At 38.5% G+C, this 18,887-nt stretch overlaps 1 protein-coding gene across 1 annotated transcript in view; it reads right to left on the reverse strand.

The window, feature by feature from the left end:
• Positions 1-5,452: 5,452 nt before the first annotated feature.
• TMEM50B (transmembrane protein 50B) overlaps positions 5,453-18,887 on the reverse strand; it is a 41,814-nt gene continuing 28,379 nt past the window's right edge. The window contains exons 3-7 of the mRNA XM_058523035.1: positions 18,214-18,326; positions 16,043-16,110; positions 11,934-12,026; positions 9,092-9,149; positions 5,453-5,623 (exon numbers count right to left, since the gene is read on the reverse strand). Of these exons, the coding sequence (XP_058379018.1) occupies positions 5,578-5,623; positions 9,092-9,149; positions 11,934-12,026; positions 16,043-16,110; positions 18,214-18,326 (378 nt within the window). The 3' untranslated portion in view covers positions 5,453-5,577. The remainder of the gene's footprint in view (positions 5,624-9,091; positions 9,150-11,933; positions 12,027-16,042; positions 16,111-18,213; positions 18,327-18,887) is intronic.

Consider the following 18,887-nt stretch of genomic DNA (forward strand, 5'->3'; position numbering starts at 1 on the left):
AAGGGTAAACAGGCACTGTGTCTGCAGCCTATGGTCAAACACCTCAGGAAAAAAACAGACTAAACCAAATGTGGTAAAATGTTAACATTTGGGGAATCTGAAGGTTATACAGGAATTCTCTGAACTATTTTTGTAACTTTCCTGTTAAGTCTGAAGTTATTCCAAAATAAGAAGTGAAATCAGTTTCTAAATTCACAACTTTGATAATGGGAGGTAGATACACTTAACATAACCCTGAATCACCTTCTGGCCCCTGAATAGAACAGCTGGAAATAAGCCCTGTTTACATCCTTTTCTGCGAATTCTGGTTTTGAGTAGAGCCCTCTGGGGTGAGGGAGAGGCCAAGCTGCTCCCAAACCATAGGTCCGGTGCTTTCTGCACTGGCATAATCCACGAGGGTCTGGAAGGCCTGCCCTGGCACTTACTTGTAGAAATTTAAAACATCCTATTTGCTATAGCTAAAGGAATTAAAGAGACATATATTAACATCTGAAAACCCTGTGTAAGATGACTTAAGCTGTGTTACAACTACTACAAAAATATGAGCACTGGCAGCCTCGAAACATAACAAAAACCAAATGACTCGAGACTTCTCTTTTTTAAGGTGGGACGCCACCTTGTGACAAAAGGCTAAAAAGCCATCGAATGAGGAAGAAAACCTCCCATCAGGGAAAGATAAGAAGAGCCTGCATTTATTGATCACTTAACTGTTCCAGGCACCAAGCTAAGGTATTTCCACGTGTTAATCCTCAAACAACACTTAGGCAAATAGCCTCGGGGTCACAGAGCTAATAAGTGGCAGTGCCAGCATTAGGGAAAAGTAAACCAACCTAAAGATAAATTCATAGTCCCCCAAGAATCCCAACTCCAAAACCAGAAATCCCTACTAACAAGGCAATTGGAAATCCTCTTTCTCCTATCTCGTCCTCACCATTTTTATTCTCCCTGTGAAGCTCGCCACTGGCTTTTCCCAAGGCCATTCATCTCTCTCCTTTTGTTAATTTCCTGCATTCTATCTATTCTTCTAAAGCCACCATAGCAGCAGTTTCCCCAAATTTTATTTCTCAGTGTTCCAGGAGATAAATTTCCAAGTCTCGAGTATGGAAAACATCACGTAATTGACATCTCCCTCCTAAAAATATACAATGCAAATTTTATGAAACGCTCTAAGAACATACTTTACAGAAAAAAAGTGTTTTAACCTAGTTCAGCCCAGGGTTTCTCAAGCTTCTTTGGCCACGGCCCACTCTTTTCTACAGGAACACCAGTGTTCTGGGGCAACCTGGGAAATGCTGGATGAGAGAAGAGCAGTGGAAGGGCCTGGGCCATGATCCCAATTTGTGGGCAAGTTACTCAACCTCTTCCAGATAAAAGTTCCTACCTCCAAATTGTGAGAATGAATGGAGACAAGGGACAGGGATACAGAAAGTTCTGAATAAATGTTAGCTATCAGTGTAGAGCAGAAAAAGGACATTATAAAACAGGGCCCTAAAACGGTAAGACTTAGCTGGCAGTAGAGTATTGAATGAAGAAAGAAACGATGGAAGGAAAATCAGGTCAATAGGAGCTCTTTAGCTACAGTTGATCCCCATTATTTGCAAGTTCATCTACTCACTGAAATATTTATCTGTAACTCCCAAAGCAATACTCACCACTTTCCAGTTATTTACAGATATGCATAGAGCGGCGAGGAATTTGAGTCGCCTGACCTGCACGACCCCCTCGGAGGTGGAAGAAAGCGACACTCTGCCTTCTTGATTCAGCTTTCATATTGAAAACAAGAGTTCTTTACACGGTCTATCAAGTGCCACATTTTCATATTTTTGTGTTTTGTCGGTGATTTCGCTGTGTAAAATGGCCCCCAAACGCAGAGGTGATGCGCTGTCCAGCGTTCCTAAGCGCAAGAAGGCTGTGATGGGCCTGAGGGAGAACATTCATTAGACAGAAGTTCCTTGACGCAAGAGCTATAGTGCTGTTTTAGCTCAAGGTTAATGAATCAACTATATTAAATAAGGTGTTTTTAAACCAAAAAGACAAATGAAGCAAGGTTACGTATTGATGGTTGAGGAAAATGTGGCCAGAGGCTCACCTAACCCTGTATTTCCCATAGGAGAAACCGATTCAGTTTTTGCTAATTCAGTGTTGGGAGACTTTATAGAAACTACCTATTGTGGATGATAATTGGTTGTGTTTGGAAAGCAGGGAAGGGAAAAGAGGTGGAGAAAATATTTCAGGCTTGGTCATAATGAAATTGAGGGGAGGTGAGGATAAGAAACGTAAACACTGTCTTCAGATATCAAAGAACCAAGCAGGAAATATAAATTAGTTCATTTTTAATAAAACGGAAATATAATAAAGACTATTTTTAAGAAAATAGGGGTGGGTTGTAAAAACAAAAATTGTCACAATTTCCTCAAGGTAAAGAACTACTCCAGGATTAAAGAAGCATATCCTGATTTTCCTCACTAATTCTTCAGAAAAACACCGAACCCATCAATCACTTCAGGCTATTCTTTTGTTTTCAATTAAAGAAATAAGAAAAGCAATCAAGAAAGTAACTCAAATAATGTCTACTTCAAGTAGTTTCTACTTCAATCTTTCCTGTCTGAATAGACGATACAGTGAAGAGATTGCTCCAAAACAACAGCACAGGCTGTTTGTTACCAACAAAATGTGACTATTCAGAGTAGAATAAAATTAGCATCAGATGTTTCTCCTTCAGGATTTAACAGGTTGTTACTTGAAATTAAAATGTCTAAAAGTAGCCCTAAACTTTTATAAATTTTAAACAGAATCAAAATGAGAATGTGAGGACAAGAGAGTATAGGAAAAATTGGGGTAAATGTATAAGATTGGCAGAGATTATTTGACATGAAGTAATTAAATCTAAAATGGAGCAATGAAAAAAAAAATGTTCCTGAGTTGACATTACAATTGAAAACTCTCCTGTGATGGAAAAATGTAGAGAACCTGACTTCAATGCATCTACATCAAACACACTTGGGGTACTTGCTCAAGCAGCAAATGTTACACGGTTTGATAGCACCAATCTTTCAGTTTTCAATCTTGCTACTTCATTATGTTGCTACATGTCAAAAATGTATATAATGGAAAAATCTAGCCTCTGTGTTTTTTCTTCAGAGGCAACAACACAAGGAATACAAGGATCTTAGAAACAGTGTAGTTAATAAAATAGAACGCTCTAGTAATATTGGTCTACACACAAACACCACCAAAAGACACTCGGATTCAACAGCCATTGAATCTGTGTAACAGTGAGATCTTTATAGTAAAGGAATTACATGTATTTTTAAATGATTGCAAAGGACTATATCTTTTCTAACTCACAATATCTGTAAGAGTAGATACTGACATTATCTCCTTTTTCTTTTTTTTTGGTGAGGAAGATTAGCCCTGAGCTAACATCTGTTGCCAATCCTCCTCTTTTTGCTGAGGAAGATTGGCCCTGGGCTAACATCTGTGCCCATCTTCTTCTACTTTATATGTGGGACGCCTGCCACAGCATGGCTTAGATAAGCGGTCCATAGGTCCACACCTGGGATCCGAACCTGCGAACCCCGGGGCCGCCGAAGCAGAGCGTGCAAACCACTTGGCCACGAGGCCAGCCCCTCCTTTTTTTTTTTTTTTTAACAAGGAAACAAACAGGGAAATTAAGTGATTTGCTAACAATTAAAAAACAAATTCACAGCAGAGTCAATAACATGAAAAACAGCCACTATTTTCAGTCTGGCTTCTGGGATGCCTTTCATTAGCTTTTACACTAGCATTTTACAAAACTGAGTATAATATATTTCTCCTTATTTTATAAAGACAAACTGCTTTTTTGTAATTTTATTTATTTATTTATTTTTCCCCCAAAGCCCCAGTAGATAGTTGTACGTCATAGCTGCACATCCTTCTAGTTGCTGTATGTGGGACGCGGCCTCAGCATGGCCGGAGAAGCGGTGCGTCGGTGCGCGCCCAGGATCCGAACCCAGGCCGCCAGCAGCGGAGCGCGCGCACTTAACCGCTAAGCCACAGGGCCGGCCCCAAACTGCTTTTTTGACTAGGTCTATTTGGATGAGTGAAAAATGAACAGCAAACCCATTTTTATGGCTCATTTTCTCCAACAGATTTAATAATATTAGAATGGGTGAGGAGTAACATTTATTGCAACAGGTTACAAGACAGTGGAAACTAGTCATTAGTCTTACAATTTGTTGGAAGTAAGACAAAGTTTACTGACATCTGACATTCTGAGGAAAAAAACAATGACACAGAAAGAAGTAATTAAACAAGATGGTATCTAGACAAAGGCACAGTGTTCCACAATTGCTTCATACTCTGTGCACAGTAAATCCTCTCGGAGAGGAGAGAAGTTAAGCATAATAAGGCTTGCATGAGAAGCTGCATATAATACCTTGATATTATTCTGTCTTACCACAAAAGGCTTTAATCAAATCCCTCTGGAGGAAAAGGTACACACAAACCTGCATTAACAAAGGAAAAGCACAGTAGCAATAAGGACCCACCTCTCCCTCTGAGTCTCTCTCAGGTATAGACACAGTGCAAATACAGCGTTTCAAACTCAGCAACACAAGTTTCTGACTGGAGTATGAACTTGCAGGTTAAAGATATATTTTGCAGGAAGAGTTCACCCAAAGCTTGCAAGCTAGAGCGAAAAGTGACTTGCAGTCGATAACTAAGTGGATGAAATGCCTAATTTTTCACTAGGTCATAATAATTCCCTTTGGGTAGAAGTGCTTTATCTTAAAACTAATTATTCCACTTTTTTGTTATATGGTTCATGCTTTTAAACTGCAGTTGTCTCAAACTTGCTTGGTATGGAATTTTGTAATGTCAGATAATAGTAGGCTGTCAAAAGAGAACCCCAGTAGACAGATTATTTAAACTGCTTTACAAGAAGCATGTTGTTGAGCGGCCTGACAGTCTTTTTACACTAACCATATAAAACCCAGCTTATCTGATCATGTATTATCCCTCCTCAGATAAATTCATATTAGAGGAACTGTTTTAAAAGAGGCTTTAAAACTAGTCCTTCAGGCATTTAAAAAATCTTCATATAAAAGTCCACTTCTTTATAATACACAACATTTTTCCTTTAAAAAAATCTCATTTTTAAGCCAAAATAAATTACAACTTGCTGAAATACCCTTTTTAATGGCTCAGTGCTTATTTCAGATACATGGAGCTGTATTTTTTGCACATCTTAGGAAATCAGAGATACTGAGACAAAGTAGTTAACTCTAAAATGACATGATGATACAACCCTGGCTCAGGGAATAGATCCAGCTTTAAGTCTTCAGGAATAAAAAACTGATACTCATCATCTCGTCTACATAGTCTTATAATATGTACATATCAACAATCGATTCAATGAAAAAAAAGACACAAGTTTCATAAAACGATTTCAAAACTCAGAGCATAAAAGTGTAAAGAAACAAAACATTTAATGTACAATCTATTCCATTTGGCAATGTGTAAATTATATTGAGAGATAAAAACTTATCTACAAATAGAATATGACAAGAGGAAAATATGATTTAAGAAGTGATCTCAGGTCCATAGCTCTTCAGTTCTTCCAAATTTGTAGATCAGAGTGCTAGAAAGATATTAAAATAAATCATGAGGAAAACACACATGGAACAAGCAACAAAGAATTCGTTTTCTAAATATGCTTTGACAGGTACCTCACTGATCCCTTTGTATCAATTTCTAAAATTAAAGAGTGTGATGGTGGTGGTTGAATTTGCTTGTTTGATAAAGTACTTTGTTGACCTGCTGGCTGAACATAATTAAATATCCTTTCTTAAAGCCTAGAAAGTTATTAGATAGGAAACTCGCGAGGAAAAGGGGCATTTCTCATAGTGGCAGGCATTAGGGCCACTTTACAACTCGAGGAGTCGACGATAGCTGAGCTACAATAACTGAAGCACCCTACAAGAGATCATGCTGCAATTCTTTGTCCATTTAACAAATAATTATTGTACACTGAGTACTGGCCAGGTACCAGGCACCTGGGTAGGCACTAGGAATGTGACTGTGAGTCAAAACAAGACAAATGTTCACCAATGCAGCTAAGAGTCTAATGAGGGAGACAAATTCCAACTGCAAAAAAATGCCATAAAGGCAAGGCACAGGTCCCAAGAGAGTGAAATATAAGGATCTGACCCAGTCAGAGAGATCAAGGTCTTCCTGAGGAAGTGGTGACTGAACTGAGATCTAAAAGAAGTGTGGGAATTATGTCAGCAAAGTACAGGGCAAAGAGGGAGAGGAGCAGAGACGGGACACTCTGGGACCATGAATTGAGTTGTGGCCACGCTGGATGTGTTGGATTTCAAATGTGGGCCACCCGAGAGGGCATGAGGAGGAATCTGGACACATGGTTTAGACGTGGAGACAGACATCTGTGAGTCATCCGCATATAGGCAATGACTGAAGTCTTGAGCATAAAGGAGCTCGTCCAGAGAGAGAAAAAGAACGAGTAGAGAAGACGCCTACAACAGAGCCTTCTGAAACTTTGAAAGTTAGTGGCACAGGAGGAGGATCAGCTTGCACAGGAAACAGAGTACAGTGGCCAGAGAAGCAGGAGCTGCACTCTGGCGCTCAGAACAGGCCCAGCACACAGCTGGCCAGATGACCTGCAGCCTCCAGGCAGAGCACAGAGTTGATGTAGTAGTCACTGCCTTAGGAGCACAGGCCTTTACACGTGCAGGGTTTCTGTTCGTCCACCTGTCATTTATGTGGACTCATCTACCACTGCAAAGGGCTGAATCTGAATTTAAATTTGATCTCTAAACATTGCCTAACATGTCTTCATGAAAACTTATTGTATTTCCAGAAGGGTGTGGGTCATATGCCAAGAAATACAATCACACGATAGCACAATTGTCAACCATCTTTCAAAACCACGAATGTCCAGGCCACAGTGCAACAAGAGGGAAGCCAGGCAGAGCAGAGCAGTCTCCCTGAGTTGAGACTGAGTTGAGACTGAGACTGAGGAAGTGGAGTTGAGAGTTCAAGGAGGCCAAAGTGGCTACAGTTTGCAAGGCAGAGTAGAGAGAGCTAAAGAGAGAGGGAAGCTCAAGAGATCTGCAGGGAGTTCCCCTTGAGTCTTCCGCTGAGTACTACTGGTCACAAATGCATGTGAGGAAACTACTCAAGAAGAGGGAAAGAACCCTCTTAATAAAGAACAATTCCCAGGGCTCCCACAGGGCTGGGAAGACTTCACAGTCTCATAAGCCAAGTGAGAAACCTCAGAATACATGGAGCAACAGGAAGAATACTCAGAAGTGTATTCTTGGTAAGGTGACAAACTAGCCGTAGACTAAAGCTGCGCTGGTCCCGCCCAACAAAGCTTAAAAGCAACACTTGAGAGGATCAAACTGTTCCAAGGGACCTAACTGCATGCACAACAAAGCTCGAAAATGTTAAAAAATACCAAAAAATCCAGCCAACCAGCTGCATGCAAAGAAGCAAATAGGGGAAAAGAGACCGCAAATGAAAAGAAAATAGAAATAATTAACAGGATGGGGCCGGCTCCATGGCTTAGCGGTTAAGTGCGCGCTCTCCGCTACTGGCAGGCCTGTGTTCGGATCCCGGGTGCACACCGACGCACCGCTTCTCCGGCCATGCTGAGTCCACGTCCCACATACAGCAACTAGAAGGATGTGCAACTATGACCTACAACTATCTCCTGGGGCTTTGGGGGAAAAAAAGGAGGAAGATTGGCAACAGATGTTAGCTCAGAGCCAGTCTTCTCAGTAAAAAGAGGAGGATTAGCATGGATGTTGGCTCAGGGCTGATCTTCCTCACACACACACACACACAAAAATCAACAGGAACAGACTCAGAATTAACACACTTAGACAGGGACACTGAAATAGTGACGCACACTTCATGTGTTCAAGAAGGTAGAGGAAAGCATGAGCATGTTAAGGAGAGACATGGAAAATGTAAAAAAGACCCTAATCAAGCTAATAGAGATGAAAAACACAATGTCTGAGATGGATGGGAGTAACAGTAGACTGGGCACTGCAGAAGTAGAGATTAGTAAAGGTAAAGATACAACAATAGAAACTATCCCAACTGAAACAGAGAAAACAAAAAGAAAGAACTAGGCATTAGTGAGCTGTGCAATGACTTCAAGCAGCCCAATATACATGTAATGGGAATCCCAGGAGGGTGGGGTGGACAGAAAAAATATTTGAAGAAATAATGGCCTAAAAGATTCCAAATTTGATGAAAACCATAAACCCACAGATCCAAGAAACTCAATGAACCCCAAACAGAAGAAATATGAAGAAAACTACACTGTAGTACGTCATAATCAAATTGTTTAAAACCAGTGACAAGAACAAAGTTCTTCAAGGCTCAGATCTTAATGATTTTGTGGGGCTGGTTGGGAGGATATAATTTATAAATGGATGTCTAAATCATCTATCTTTACATTAAAAGACATTCATTCTGAAAATCATAGGATATGGGCTTCACTTTGGGGGCTTTTTAGAAGATTGCCCCTAAAAAATACTCTTAATATTGTTTTATTTTTACACATACTTGAAGTTATCTTAAAAACTTAATAAAAAAATCCAATTCCCCAACCATATTTTATATATGACACACATACTATGTATTATTCTGATTTCTTTCTTTTTTTTTTTTTAAATAAAGGTCCTGATATGGTTTCGTAACAAAACAAAGACTATGGAAGCAGCAGTCTGGGTTCAAATCCCAGCTCTGCATTTACTGGCTGGATGTTCTTAATTTCCTCAACTATAAAATGAGAACGCCACCTGGTTTATATACTTAAGATAATTAAATGGGAATTAAAAAGGTAACATATTTAAAACATACAGCTGAGGTCTTGGCACACAGCAGCAGGACCTCTAATTACATGGTTTATGTATGCTCTTACGCAATAGAGGAAATTTCACCTTTTAAAAGAAGTTCTATACATTGTAACTACTCTAAGGGTGTTCCCATACTGTTCTACTGCATGTGAGCTCTTACAATTAAGATGACATTTCTGTAAATGTAATAGGCGTGGTTAAAAAATTAGGCAACTTACCTAAAAAATATAAGTGCATTTTGAAAAAACACAGCTAGTCCTGGATAAACATCAGTGTCTGCACATACAAAGTAAAACAGATTAGAAGACTACAAAAGGCAAACAGCAGTAACAAAGTACTTGTGCCGTTCACAATGACATGCTCTGCATATTACAAAATACTGCTCTTTTTCATTAACTCTAAGAAATCGATAATGAAATTGAAATAAGAAAATGCCAATCTCATTCTCACAAAACAAAGGACTGCTCTCACTCGGGATAAGAGACAATGAACGCATTAGGTTTTCTTTTTGTCTGAAGTAATTGCTATGGTTCTCGCTGCGTCCACTGCTGAGGAAGCAGCAGCTCATTGCTGTACTTCCTAGACCAATGTAGAAACACCACATGTTAGAAAGAGACAATTAAATTCCTGATTTAATCGTCTATTCATTCATTTTCTTTCATAAATTCAGGAGTTTTATTGCACAAATGTGACAGACATACAAAAGATCATTATATTTCATCATGTTCTTTTACTGAATCTCTCTTGGAGGAAACAGTTACGCACTTCACAGGAAAAGAAAAAATTGGAAACTACTTAAATTTTGTGGCTATTTAACTTTTATAAAACTATAAATGTTGATTACAAATACTGGATAGGATGAAGAAACGTTCGATCTTTAGCTTTTGATTTCATAGTAAACAATACAGCAGCATGGTTAAGAGCTCCAAGGTGAGCCAGACCCTTGGATGTGAATCCTGGCTCTACCACTGACTAAATGTATGACCACACGCAAATTATTTAACCTCATTATGCCTTAGCTTCCTCACCTGTAAAATGGGCATTATAACAGCACCCACCCCACAGAGTGTGAGCAATGTGTGACTGTATAGAGCTCAGAAAAGTACCTGGCCCATAAAGTGCTATATAAATGTTAACTGCTATCATGATTATTAACAGTTCAAGAAAATCTGTACAGTAAAAGATCTGAAATGTGTTAGAAATGCTCTCAGAAATAAAAGCATATTCATTTTTCAGAAAAAAAATGCTGTAGAAATATGAAGATGAGATTCATAATTAAGAAATTTCTCAATATGTACTAGTTCTTTAAAGATTATGATACAACCAATGAGTGTACAACCCTTTACAAACTTAATACTTCCCTACACACCTTTGAGGAATGATAATCTATTCCTATTTTCGTAATAGATACTGGAAAGTTTCACGTGTTGCTTCAAGTAACTATGCAGACTTTCCAAGGAAACCAGTAATAGCAGTCCACCCTTCTTAGAGTCAGGGATAAAATGAGATTAAAATGCACTTCCCTTTATGATTCCATTTCTATGAAATAGGCAAATCTACAGAGACAGAAAGTAGATTAGTAGTTACCTAAGGCTGGTAGAGAAGGGTAATGGGGAGTGACTACTAATGGGTAAGGGGTTTCTTTTCCGGGGTGATGAAAATGTTCTAAAATTGGATAGTGGTGATAGTAGCACAATTCTGTGAAGATACTAAAAATACTGAACTGTACACTTTAAATGGGTGAATCACATGATATGCAAATAACATCTCAATTAAGTTGTTTTTAAAAAATAACTTTCCTTCAAATGAGCTTCATACTAGAAGTGTGTGCTCCATTAGTATTTTTAATCAACTAAAATAACACATTTTGGATCTATTTGGGAGCAGTATTATTGAAACATTAGTCAACCACTGTCCTCCTGTACTGACCTATTTTGTGCCAAATGAAAGACAAAGTTATTCCAAGGATTTTACACTGATCAAACTATGAGAATTAAGGGATCCTCTATCAAGAGTATCAAAAGGTCAGCTGTCGGTCAGACAAGGAGATGTGACAGTTAAGCAGAGTGACAAAGAGATTCCAGAGATAGAGGGGTCAGAAGATAAATAAGCTGTGTTATCTGAAACTGACTCCTGTCTTTGGAATGAAGGGAGAGAGCCAGTGAAAAAGGTTCTTCTGATGCTTCCAGAGGCACACGCTGGGACTGGGTCGTACTTTTCAACCCCACCCTAAACGAAAGCAATGGTGCCTGCAACAGCCAGAACACTCAGAATGGTGCACTGTGAGCTCACTGCACTCCATCAACAGTTTCCGCATGAAGGCTACACACACGTCTTCAGCCTTGCCCTTAAAAAACTCCCCTTGTACCTATGACTGGGGTTGGAGAGAGGCAGTATCAGTAGAAGGATTATCAGGGTCCACAACCTCTCATCTGAAATCCTTGGGGCAAAGTATATTTTGGAATTCAGAATTTTTCAGATTTAAGAATGGTAACACAGGGCATAAATATCACGTAGCACCCCCAGCTGGGTTTGGATCAGCACTGCACAATCAAATACCACATTCCCGCAAGAAAACATTTGAATACTTACTAAACAGAATAAAAACCATAATGAGCCTCAAGTCAATTTAGGTCAGGTTTTGCTGCCAAACTAGTTACGAAAAACCTGACTTTCAGCACTTGGTGGATTTGAGAATTGTGTATAAGGGACTGTAGACCTGTACAGGTTTCTCACTCTTACTGCAACACCCTCAGTAAAGGGCCTCAAGTACAGGGCCTGGCCGTCCAGGAGAAGGAAGGAGATCGGAAACTCGAGAGATGGCTGAAAGTTACAGTGTAGTCAGCAGCTTGGATTTCCTGACCAGGCTACCCCACTGCACTCAATGACCCCACTGAGAAGTTTTATTAAACAACTTACATATCTTCACACAGAGTCATACCTTCAAGTTAACCAAATAATTAAACTAAATTTTACTCCAGATGGAGTTAACAGACTAAGCCAAATACAGAAGACATATCTGAATCTCTCCTATGAAATAAAGGAGGAATAAATACTTACTCTGGGTAACATATGCACCAAAAAGAATCCACATGGAAGCAATAAGTGACCCAAACATCAACATGAAACCAACGAAGAGCCAAACTCGAGCACCTGTGTGAAGAACAAGATTTATGATTTTGCTCACTTTTGCAGCTCAACGTCTTAGGAAAACATAAACTAGAAACACTATTAACCTAATATATGTCATGCATATTGAAGACAGTCACATATTTATATACACCTGCTATAACAATTAACTGAATGAGGATTAAAAAAAAAAAAACCTAAAAGAGGTTAAGCCATACCTAGCAAGGGAAAAAGGGAAAGTTACCTTTCTACTGGCTAGCGAAACTAAGAGTTGAGTAAACTAAACTAGGCAAGCTTCATAAGTAATCATTTGATGAAACTGATTAATTAAACAGTAACTGGAAAATTACCCTGTTGTATATATTATCAAAGAAATTGCTCTATTAGAAGTAGCAAATGTATTTCAGATAGCCACCACCACACAGGAATGAGAGAATGCAAATGAATAAGGACCAATGTGTCCCCTTTCCATCAATATTAAAATCATGCCATTATTCAATACAGTGCAAACAGCAGCCATTCTTCAAAAGCATATTCAGTCTCTTTTTGACTGAGGCAGTCAATCTGTATCACATACCCTTGAAAAGTTCAAGGTCAGAAGTATCTCTTCAACTCTCTACTATATGAAATTCTAGAATTTATACAACAGAATCTCAATAAAGTAATCATCTGGACACCTGAGTAGATTCAACACATTTTTAGGAAAGCAGGTTACCATTGGTGCCAGACCCTGATCACAGGTATACTGACAGCTCATCGCCCTGCGGAAGGGAAATAAAGCTCCACTGAAGTGAAAGTAGAATCCAAGCCAATTTCCATAAGAGAAAGCTATATTTGCCCCAACTGCAGATATTCTGCTACTAAGTGAACAGAAATTCATATATTTTAGACTCCAGATATGCTGGAAGCACTGATCAAAGCTCAGCATGGTTAGAAGAGCTTATATTTGAGAGAAATAGGTCTCTAGATTATTTGAATTTTATTATAAAACTAAGTAGAACTCCATAAATATACAGTAATGTTTAGTTCCTTGGAGAAAGATATTCTCCAAACTATATTCGATCACAGCTTTTATCTAAAGTGAATAAAAGGAACTATCAAAAATGCTTGTAATTATTTTCCCTCACATCCTTTATATATGACCACACACAAATTTTCTAATAAACAAGAAAAAAATTTCCCTTGAAAAATCAGTATGCTTTTGTTCGGCAAAAAATAAAACTGTAACATTTCCTCTTTTTTACTTTGACTACAAGGAAGCTCAAAGTTAATGAATAATTAAGAGCATCCATCTTGTCCTAGATTCTAAGTACATGATCTTTTTTCTACATAGTTCCCAATCCTTTTTATAGCTTTATTATTTAACAGTTCCATATGTAGTATATTTATTACAGTCAGGCTTTGCTTAATGATGGGGATACGTTCTGAGAAACTGGTCATTAGGTGATTCTGTTGTTGTGTGAACATCATAGAGTGTACTTACACAAACCTAGACAGTATAGCCTACTACACACCTAGTCTGCATAGTACTAAGCTTATGGGACCACCGTCATATACGTGGTCTGTCATTGACCAAAATGTCCTTATGTGGCTCGTGCCTGTACTTTGATAATACTCTCCTGCAAATTCCTCTGAGAGTTAAATGGGGATAAGTTACAAATAAACCATTTAAGTAGTATGAAAGCTCAGTGTGGCAATATCTGAGCACGCCTATAAGACAGTTTGCCCTTAATTTCTGAAGCACTAGACAGAATTTGTACTATATGTACCACTTCAAATACAAACTGTACTGTGAATTTTAACAGGTAGGGAAAAATCATGGAATAAAATGTAACGGTCAACTGGTGAGGGTAAAAAGTATGGGCTTTGGAACGAGACAGACCCAAGGCAAATACAAGTTTAACCTTTAAGCTAAAAAAACTTTGCGTAAGTTACAATGAAATTTTCTATAGAAAATAGATAATAGTAACATAATCCACAGCAATGTCTTTAGAATATTCTTTAAAGAAAAATGATCAAATAAATTATTTTGTGCTCTATGCACAACACTTTACTTGCTAATACATGCTTTCTTATTCTTTACTCTCTCTCATTCCTGACATTACCTGCTGAGGCTGGGGCACAAGACATGCACGTGCACACAAACACACACACACTTGTGCACTTTTAACTTAGGTTCGTCTGTCATTTGTCGCTATCCCCCTCCTCCCCAATTCTTCAAGGATCCCAATGGAAGTGAAGTTATAAAATCTGCACCAGCTTTTAGGCATCAGGCACAAAAGAAAGCAAATTTGTCCTCCTGTAACTGGTTTATTTCACTTAGCATAGGGCCCTCCAGGTTCATCCATGTTGTTGCATACAGCAGGGTTTCCTTCTTTTTTTAAGGCAAAATTTCCCTTATGTGAGGTATCTAAAATAGTCAAACTCATAGAAAGAGAAAGTATAATAGTGGTTGCCAGGGGCTGGGGGTAGGGGAAACAGGGCGTTGCTGTTCAATGGGTATGAAGTTTCAGTTATGCAAGATGAATAAGTTCTAGAGATCCACTGTACAACATCGTGCCTATAGTTAGCAATACTGTATTGTGCACTTAAAAATTTGTTAACAGGGTCTCTAGATCTCATGGTAAGTGTTCTTACCACCAAAAAAAAAAATTTAATTTTTTAAAAAAGTTAAACTCGTCACAGCTCCTTTATTTGGTTTAAAATGTAATGATACTTACTTTATGATTCCATTTACATGAAATTCTAGAAAAGGCAAAACTACAGTAATAGAAAGTAGGTCAGTGGTGGCCAGGAGGTGGGGGTAAGGGGATTAACTACAAAGGGGTAGGAGGGAACTTTTTGGAGTAATGGAAATGTTCTATATCATGACTGTAGTGGTAGTTACACAACTGTATACATTCGTCAAAACTCACCAAACTGTACACTTTAAATTGGTGACTTTATTTTATATTTTATATCAATTATACTCAATCAAGCTGACAAAAATAAAATACACACACACACACACGGTACTATACCAGACAAAGAGACCAAGTGGTTCTCGACTGGAAACAAGCACAGCATGGTGGCTAAAAGCACTGGCTCTGGAGCCAGACTGTTGGTATTCAAATCTTAGCTCCACCACTTACTTGCTTAGTGACTTTGGACAAGTTATTTAAGCTCTCTGTGCCTTAGTTCCTTCATCTAAAACTGAGGACAATAAGAGCACTTACCTCACAGGACTATTGTGACAATTAAATGAGTTAATATGTGTAAAGCACTCAGGATAGTCTTTGGCACACACTAAGTAGTCTACAAGTATCTGCTATTATTCTTAATCATCCTTCAAAATTCCTCTCCCACCAACTCCAAATTTCTGACCACAACCTCAAATCACCCTTCTTGATCCTTAAAGGTTGGAAATAGGACTTCCAGGCCTGTGCTTTTTATACACGGCATGGAAATTCCACTGAAAACAACCCCCTGGATTCTAACAGAATGTGTTATAACCTGAATAAAAGAAAAACACTATTGGATGACAATTCAAAAGAATTCAAACTCTAAAAAAAGAATATATATATAGATAGACAGCACGTTTCTTCGGAACAATTTCGTTGCAGTCTGCGGGTAGTTACTCAGGTGATCAGAACTGAATGTGAAGAACACTGTAGTCTCAGGTTTGATCTCCTAATATGCCCACACTTTGCTGTTAGTAATCACGGTCAGCCATCTCGTAAGTATTATCATTGGTCAACGTTTGAGATAAGAATAAATCCATCATTAGCACTAGAAGAGTAATCTGGAGTCCAAGATCCACTGATTTTGAATAGTAACATTTTATCTTCATACTATGGGCAGTATAGCATGAGAAAAATAGTAACTTCTGGCAGTAACTTTAACAGTCTTAAGAATTTAAATAACAAACTTTTATTTAAGTTAATAAAAAAAATTCTATATAATCATTACCAGTCCTAAATGAAAGAATCCTGAGAGGCTTTGCTTTTTCTGCTGATAAACCCCTTTTGCCAGCATATGTTAACAACGAGAAGTGCCTTTACCTGTTCTTCCTAAACAGCCGCTTTCATAGCTGTCACCTCTCACCTGAGCATTGGATACAGCATTTATCCTAGAACAATACAAAATCATCTAATAAGCTTTCATGCTGCTAAAATAGTCACAGATAGTTACATATCATTTAGAAGGAAAACATTTCCTAACTAAAGTCAGTATCTGAATAACTGAACACATCTTTTAACGTAACAAATATCCTAGTGGATAGAAAGGTTACATCAGTCTTACTGTCCTAAAGTACACCAAGAAAGCACACTTAATTTTAAGAGATTACTATCACTTGTCTCCAGAGATTATGAAAGAGGGGCCATTTTTCTCATTTCTTTGCCTATATTACATTTATACATGAATCACTCAGTGTGAGTTATCCCATTTTAAGGTTTTCATTATAATCAAGAGTTAAAAAGTTTCTCTTTGTGTTAAAAGTCAAGTGATTTTCTCTGATCCATTTCTCAAAGAGAACATTTGCTCTATGTATAACAAATAGGCCCACTTTATCCAGCTTCTCTTTACATTTTTGTTAGAGCAAAGTCCATTTGTAGCAGGAACTGCCTTTTCTTAGCATCCTGAATCGATATAAGTAGTTCCATCTTCTATGATTTACCATTTTTTAAAACTCCTAACAGTATCAGAAAATCATAGGGCCGGCCCGCGGCTTAGCGGTCAAGTGCGTGCCCTCCGCTGCTGGCAGCCCGGGTTCGGATCCTGAGCGCGCACCAACGCACCGCTTATCAGGCCACGCTGTGGCAGCATCCCACACAAAGTGGAGGAAGATGGGCATGGATGTTAGCCTAGGGCCAGTCTTCCTCAGCAAAAAGAGGAGGATCGGCATGGATGTTAGCTCAGGGCTGATCTTCCTCACAAAAAAAAAAAAAAGAAAGAAAATCTTAATGTTTTTTAACATATTTTTAAAAATTATTAAAAGACACCCATGAAAAGCTTCCAAACTCTTTTACGAAGTGAGATAACAGATAAACCTGAAAATGATTTAATAAAAAAGAAAAGCCATAGACCAATCTCATTTGAGGCCAATCCTGCCCTCCCCCCAAATACTGGCAAACACAGTCAAACAATACATTAAAAAAAAAAATACTCCATGGTAAAAGCTGAGTGTATTACAATACTCAAGGATGATTCGCTACTAAAAAATCTAGAAATGTAACATACTTAATCTAAGATGCCACTGATTTTTAAAATGTACCATTATTTTTATACTGCCAAGAAAGAAAAAATGTTATCAACTGTAATTATAAGATACCACTGACTATAACAAGCACCCTGATATTCAGAAATATTAAAATACAAAAACTAATCTTGGGACTGATAAAATATGGTAATTGACTAGTTTAACAATATAAGGGAAAAAAATCACATGATAATCTTTATAGATGCTAAAAAGATATGTGACTAAAGTCAACACTCATTCTTGATAAAAATCTTAATGAAATGGAAATATAAAAATTTGTAATGTTAAAGAAGAATCCATCAATTAAATTAAAAAGTTATTCTAGATAGCATTAAACTTTAAGGAAGGGGCCGGCCCCATGGCTTAGCGATTAAGTGCGCGCACTCCGCTACTGGCGGCCTGGGTTCGGATCCTGAGCTCGCACCGACACACCGCTTCTCCGGCCATGCTGAGGCCGCGTCCTACATACAGCAACTAGAAGGATGTGCAACTATGACATACAACTATCTACTGGGGCTTTGGGGGAAAAAAAATGGAGGAAGATTGGCAATAGATGTTAGCTCAGAGCCAGTCTTCCTCAGCAAAAAGAGGAGGATTAGCATGGATGTTAGCTCAGGGCTGATCTTCCTCACAAAAAAAAAAAAAAACTTTAAGGAAAAAACGTTTTTAGGGGCTGGCCAGGTGGTGTAGTGGTTAAGTTCGTGCGCTCAGCTTCGGCGGCCTAGGGTTTACAGGTTCCAGTCCTGGCCGTGGACCTACATACCACTCATCAAGCCCATGCTGAGGTGGCGTCCCACATACAAAATAGAGGAAGATTGGCACAGACGTTAGCTCAGGGACAATCTTCCTCAAGCAATAAGAGGAAGATTGGCAACAGATGTTAGCTCAGGGCCAATCTTCCTCACCAAAAAAAAAAAAAAAAAACACTTTTTAGAAAAATAATTTTGAATTGAGAGTTACCTTCATACTTACATGAAGAAAGCCAATGTGGAAAATACACCACATGTGTGAAAGGCATGGTTCAACTGTTCTGGCTTAGGATATACCACGGCTGCATCAATCATTATCCACCAACCTGTAAAAAACTGGAGAAAGAGCCCAAGTCATTAAAATAACACTAATACTTTGGCTTAGCATGATTCCTGCTCTTTAACATTCCTCTTTTTCTACAGACCATATGAATGAAACATAAAATATTTCCACTTTGAGTTTTGGATGTTGAAATATAAAAAATAAGAATCCCTTGTTTACTTACTGTTTATAGCATACGAGGTGACCCTAACTAATCAAACCTGTCTAAGATTCTGAAGTTCTGCTCTCAATGCAAGATGAAAAATTTATTATCTAGGAATGAATTTTCTGCTTCTTTCATCCACCATAATTATGTGCAATTGGAGCTCTCTCTTTTTTTTTTTGCAGGTTGCAGGGAAGGATTCACCCTGACCTAACATCTGTTGCCAATTTTCCTTTTTTTTTTTTTCCCTCCCCAAAGCCCCCCAGTGCATGGTTGTATATCCTAGTTTTAAGTCCTTCCAGTTCTTCTACAGGAGCTGCCACCACAGCATGGCAACTGACGGATGGGTGGTGTGGTTCCATGACTGGGAAATGAACCTGGGCTGCCAAGGCAGTAAGAGCGCCAAACTTTA

This window comes from Diceros bicornis, chromosome 27, assembly GCF_020826845.1.
Source record: "Diceros bicornis minor isolate mBicDic1 chromosome 27, mDicBic1.mat.cur, whole genome shotgun sequence".
Taxonomy (NCBI): domain Eukaryota; kingdom Metazoa; phylum Chordata; class Mammalia; order Perissodactyla; family Rhinocerotidae; genus Diceros; species Diceros bicornis.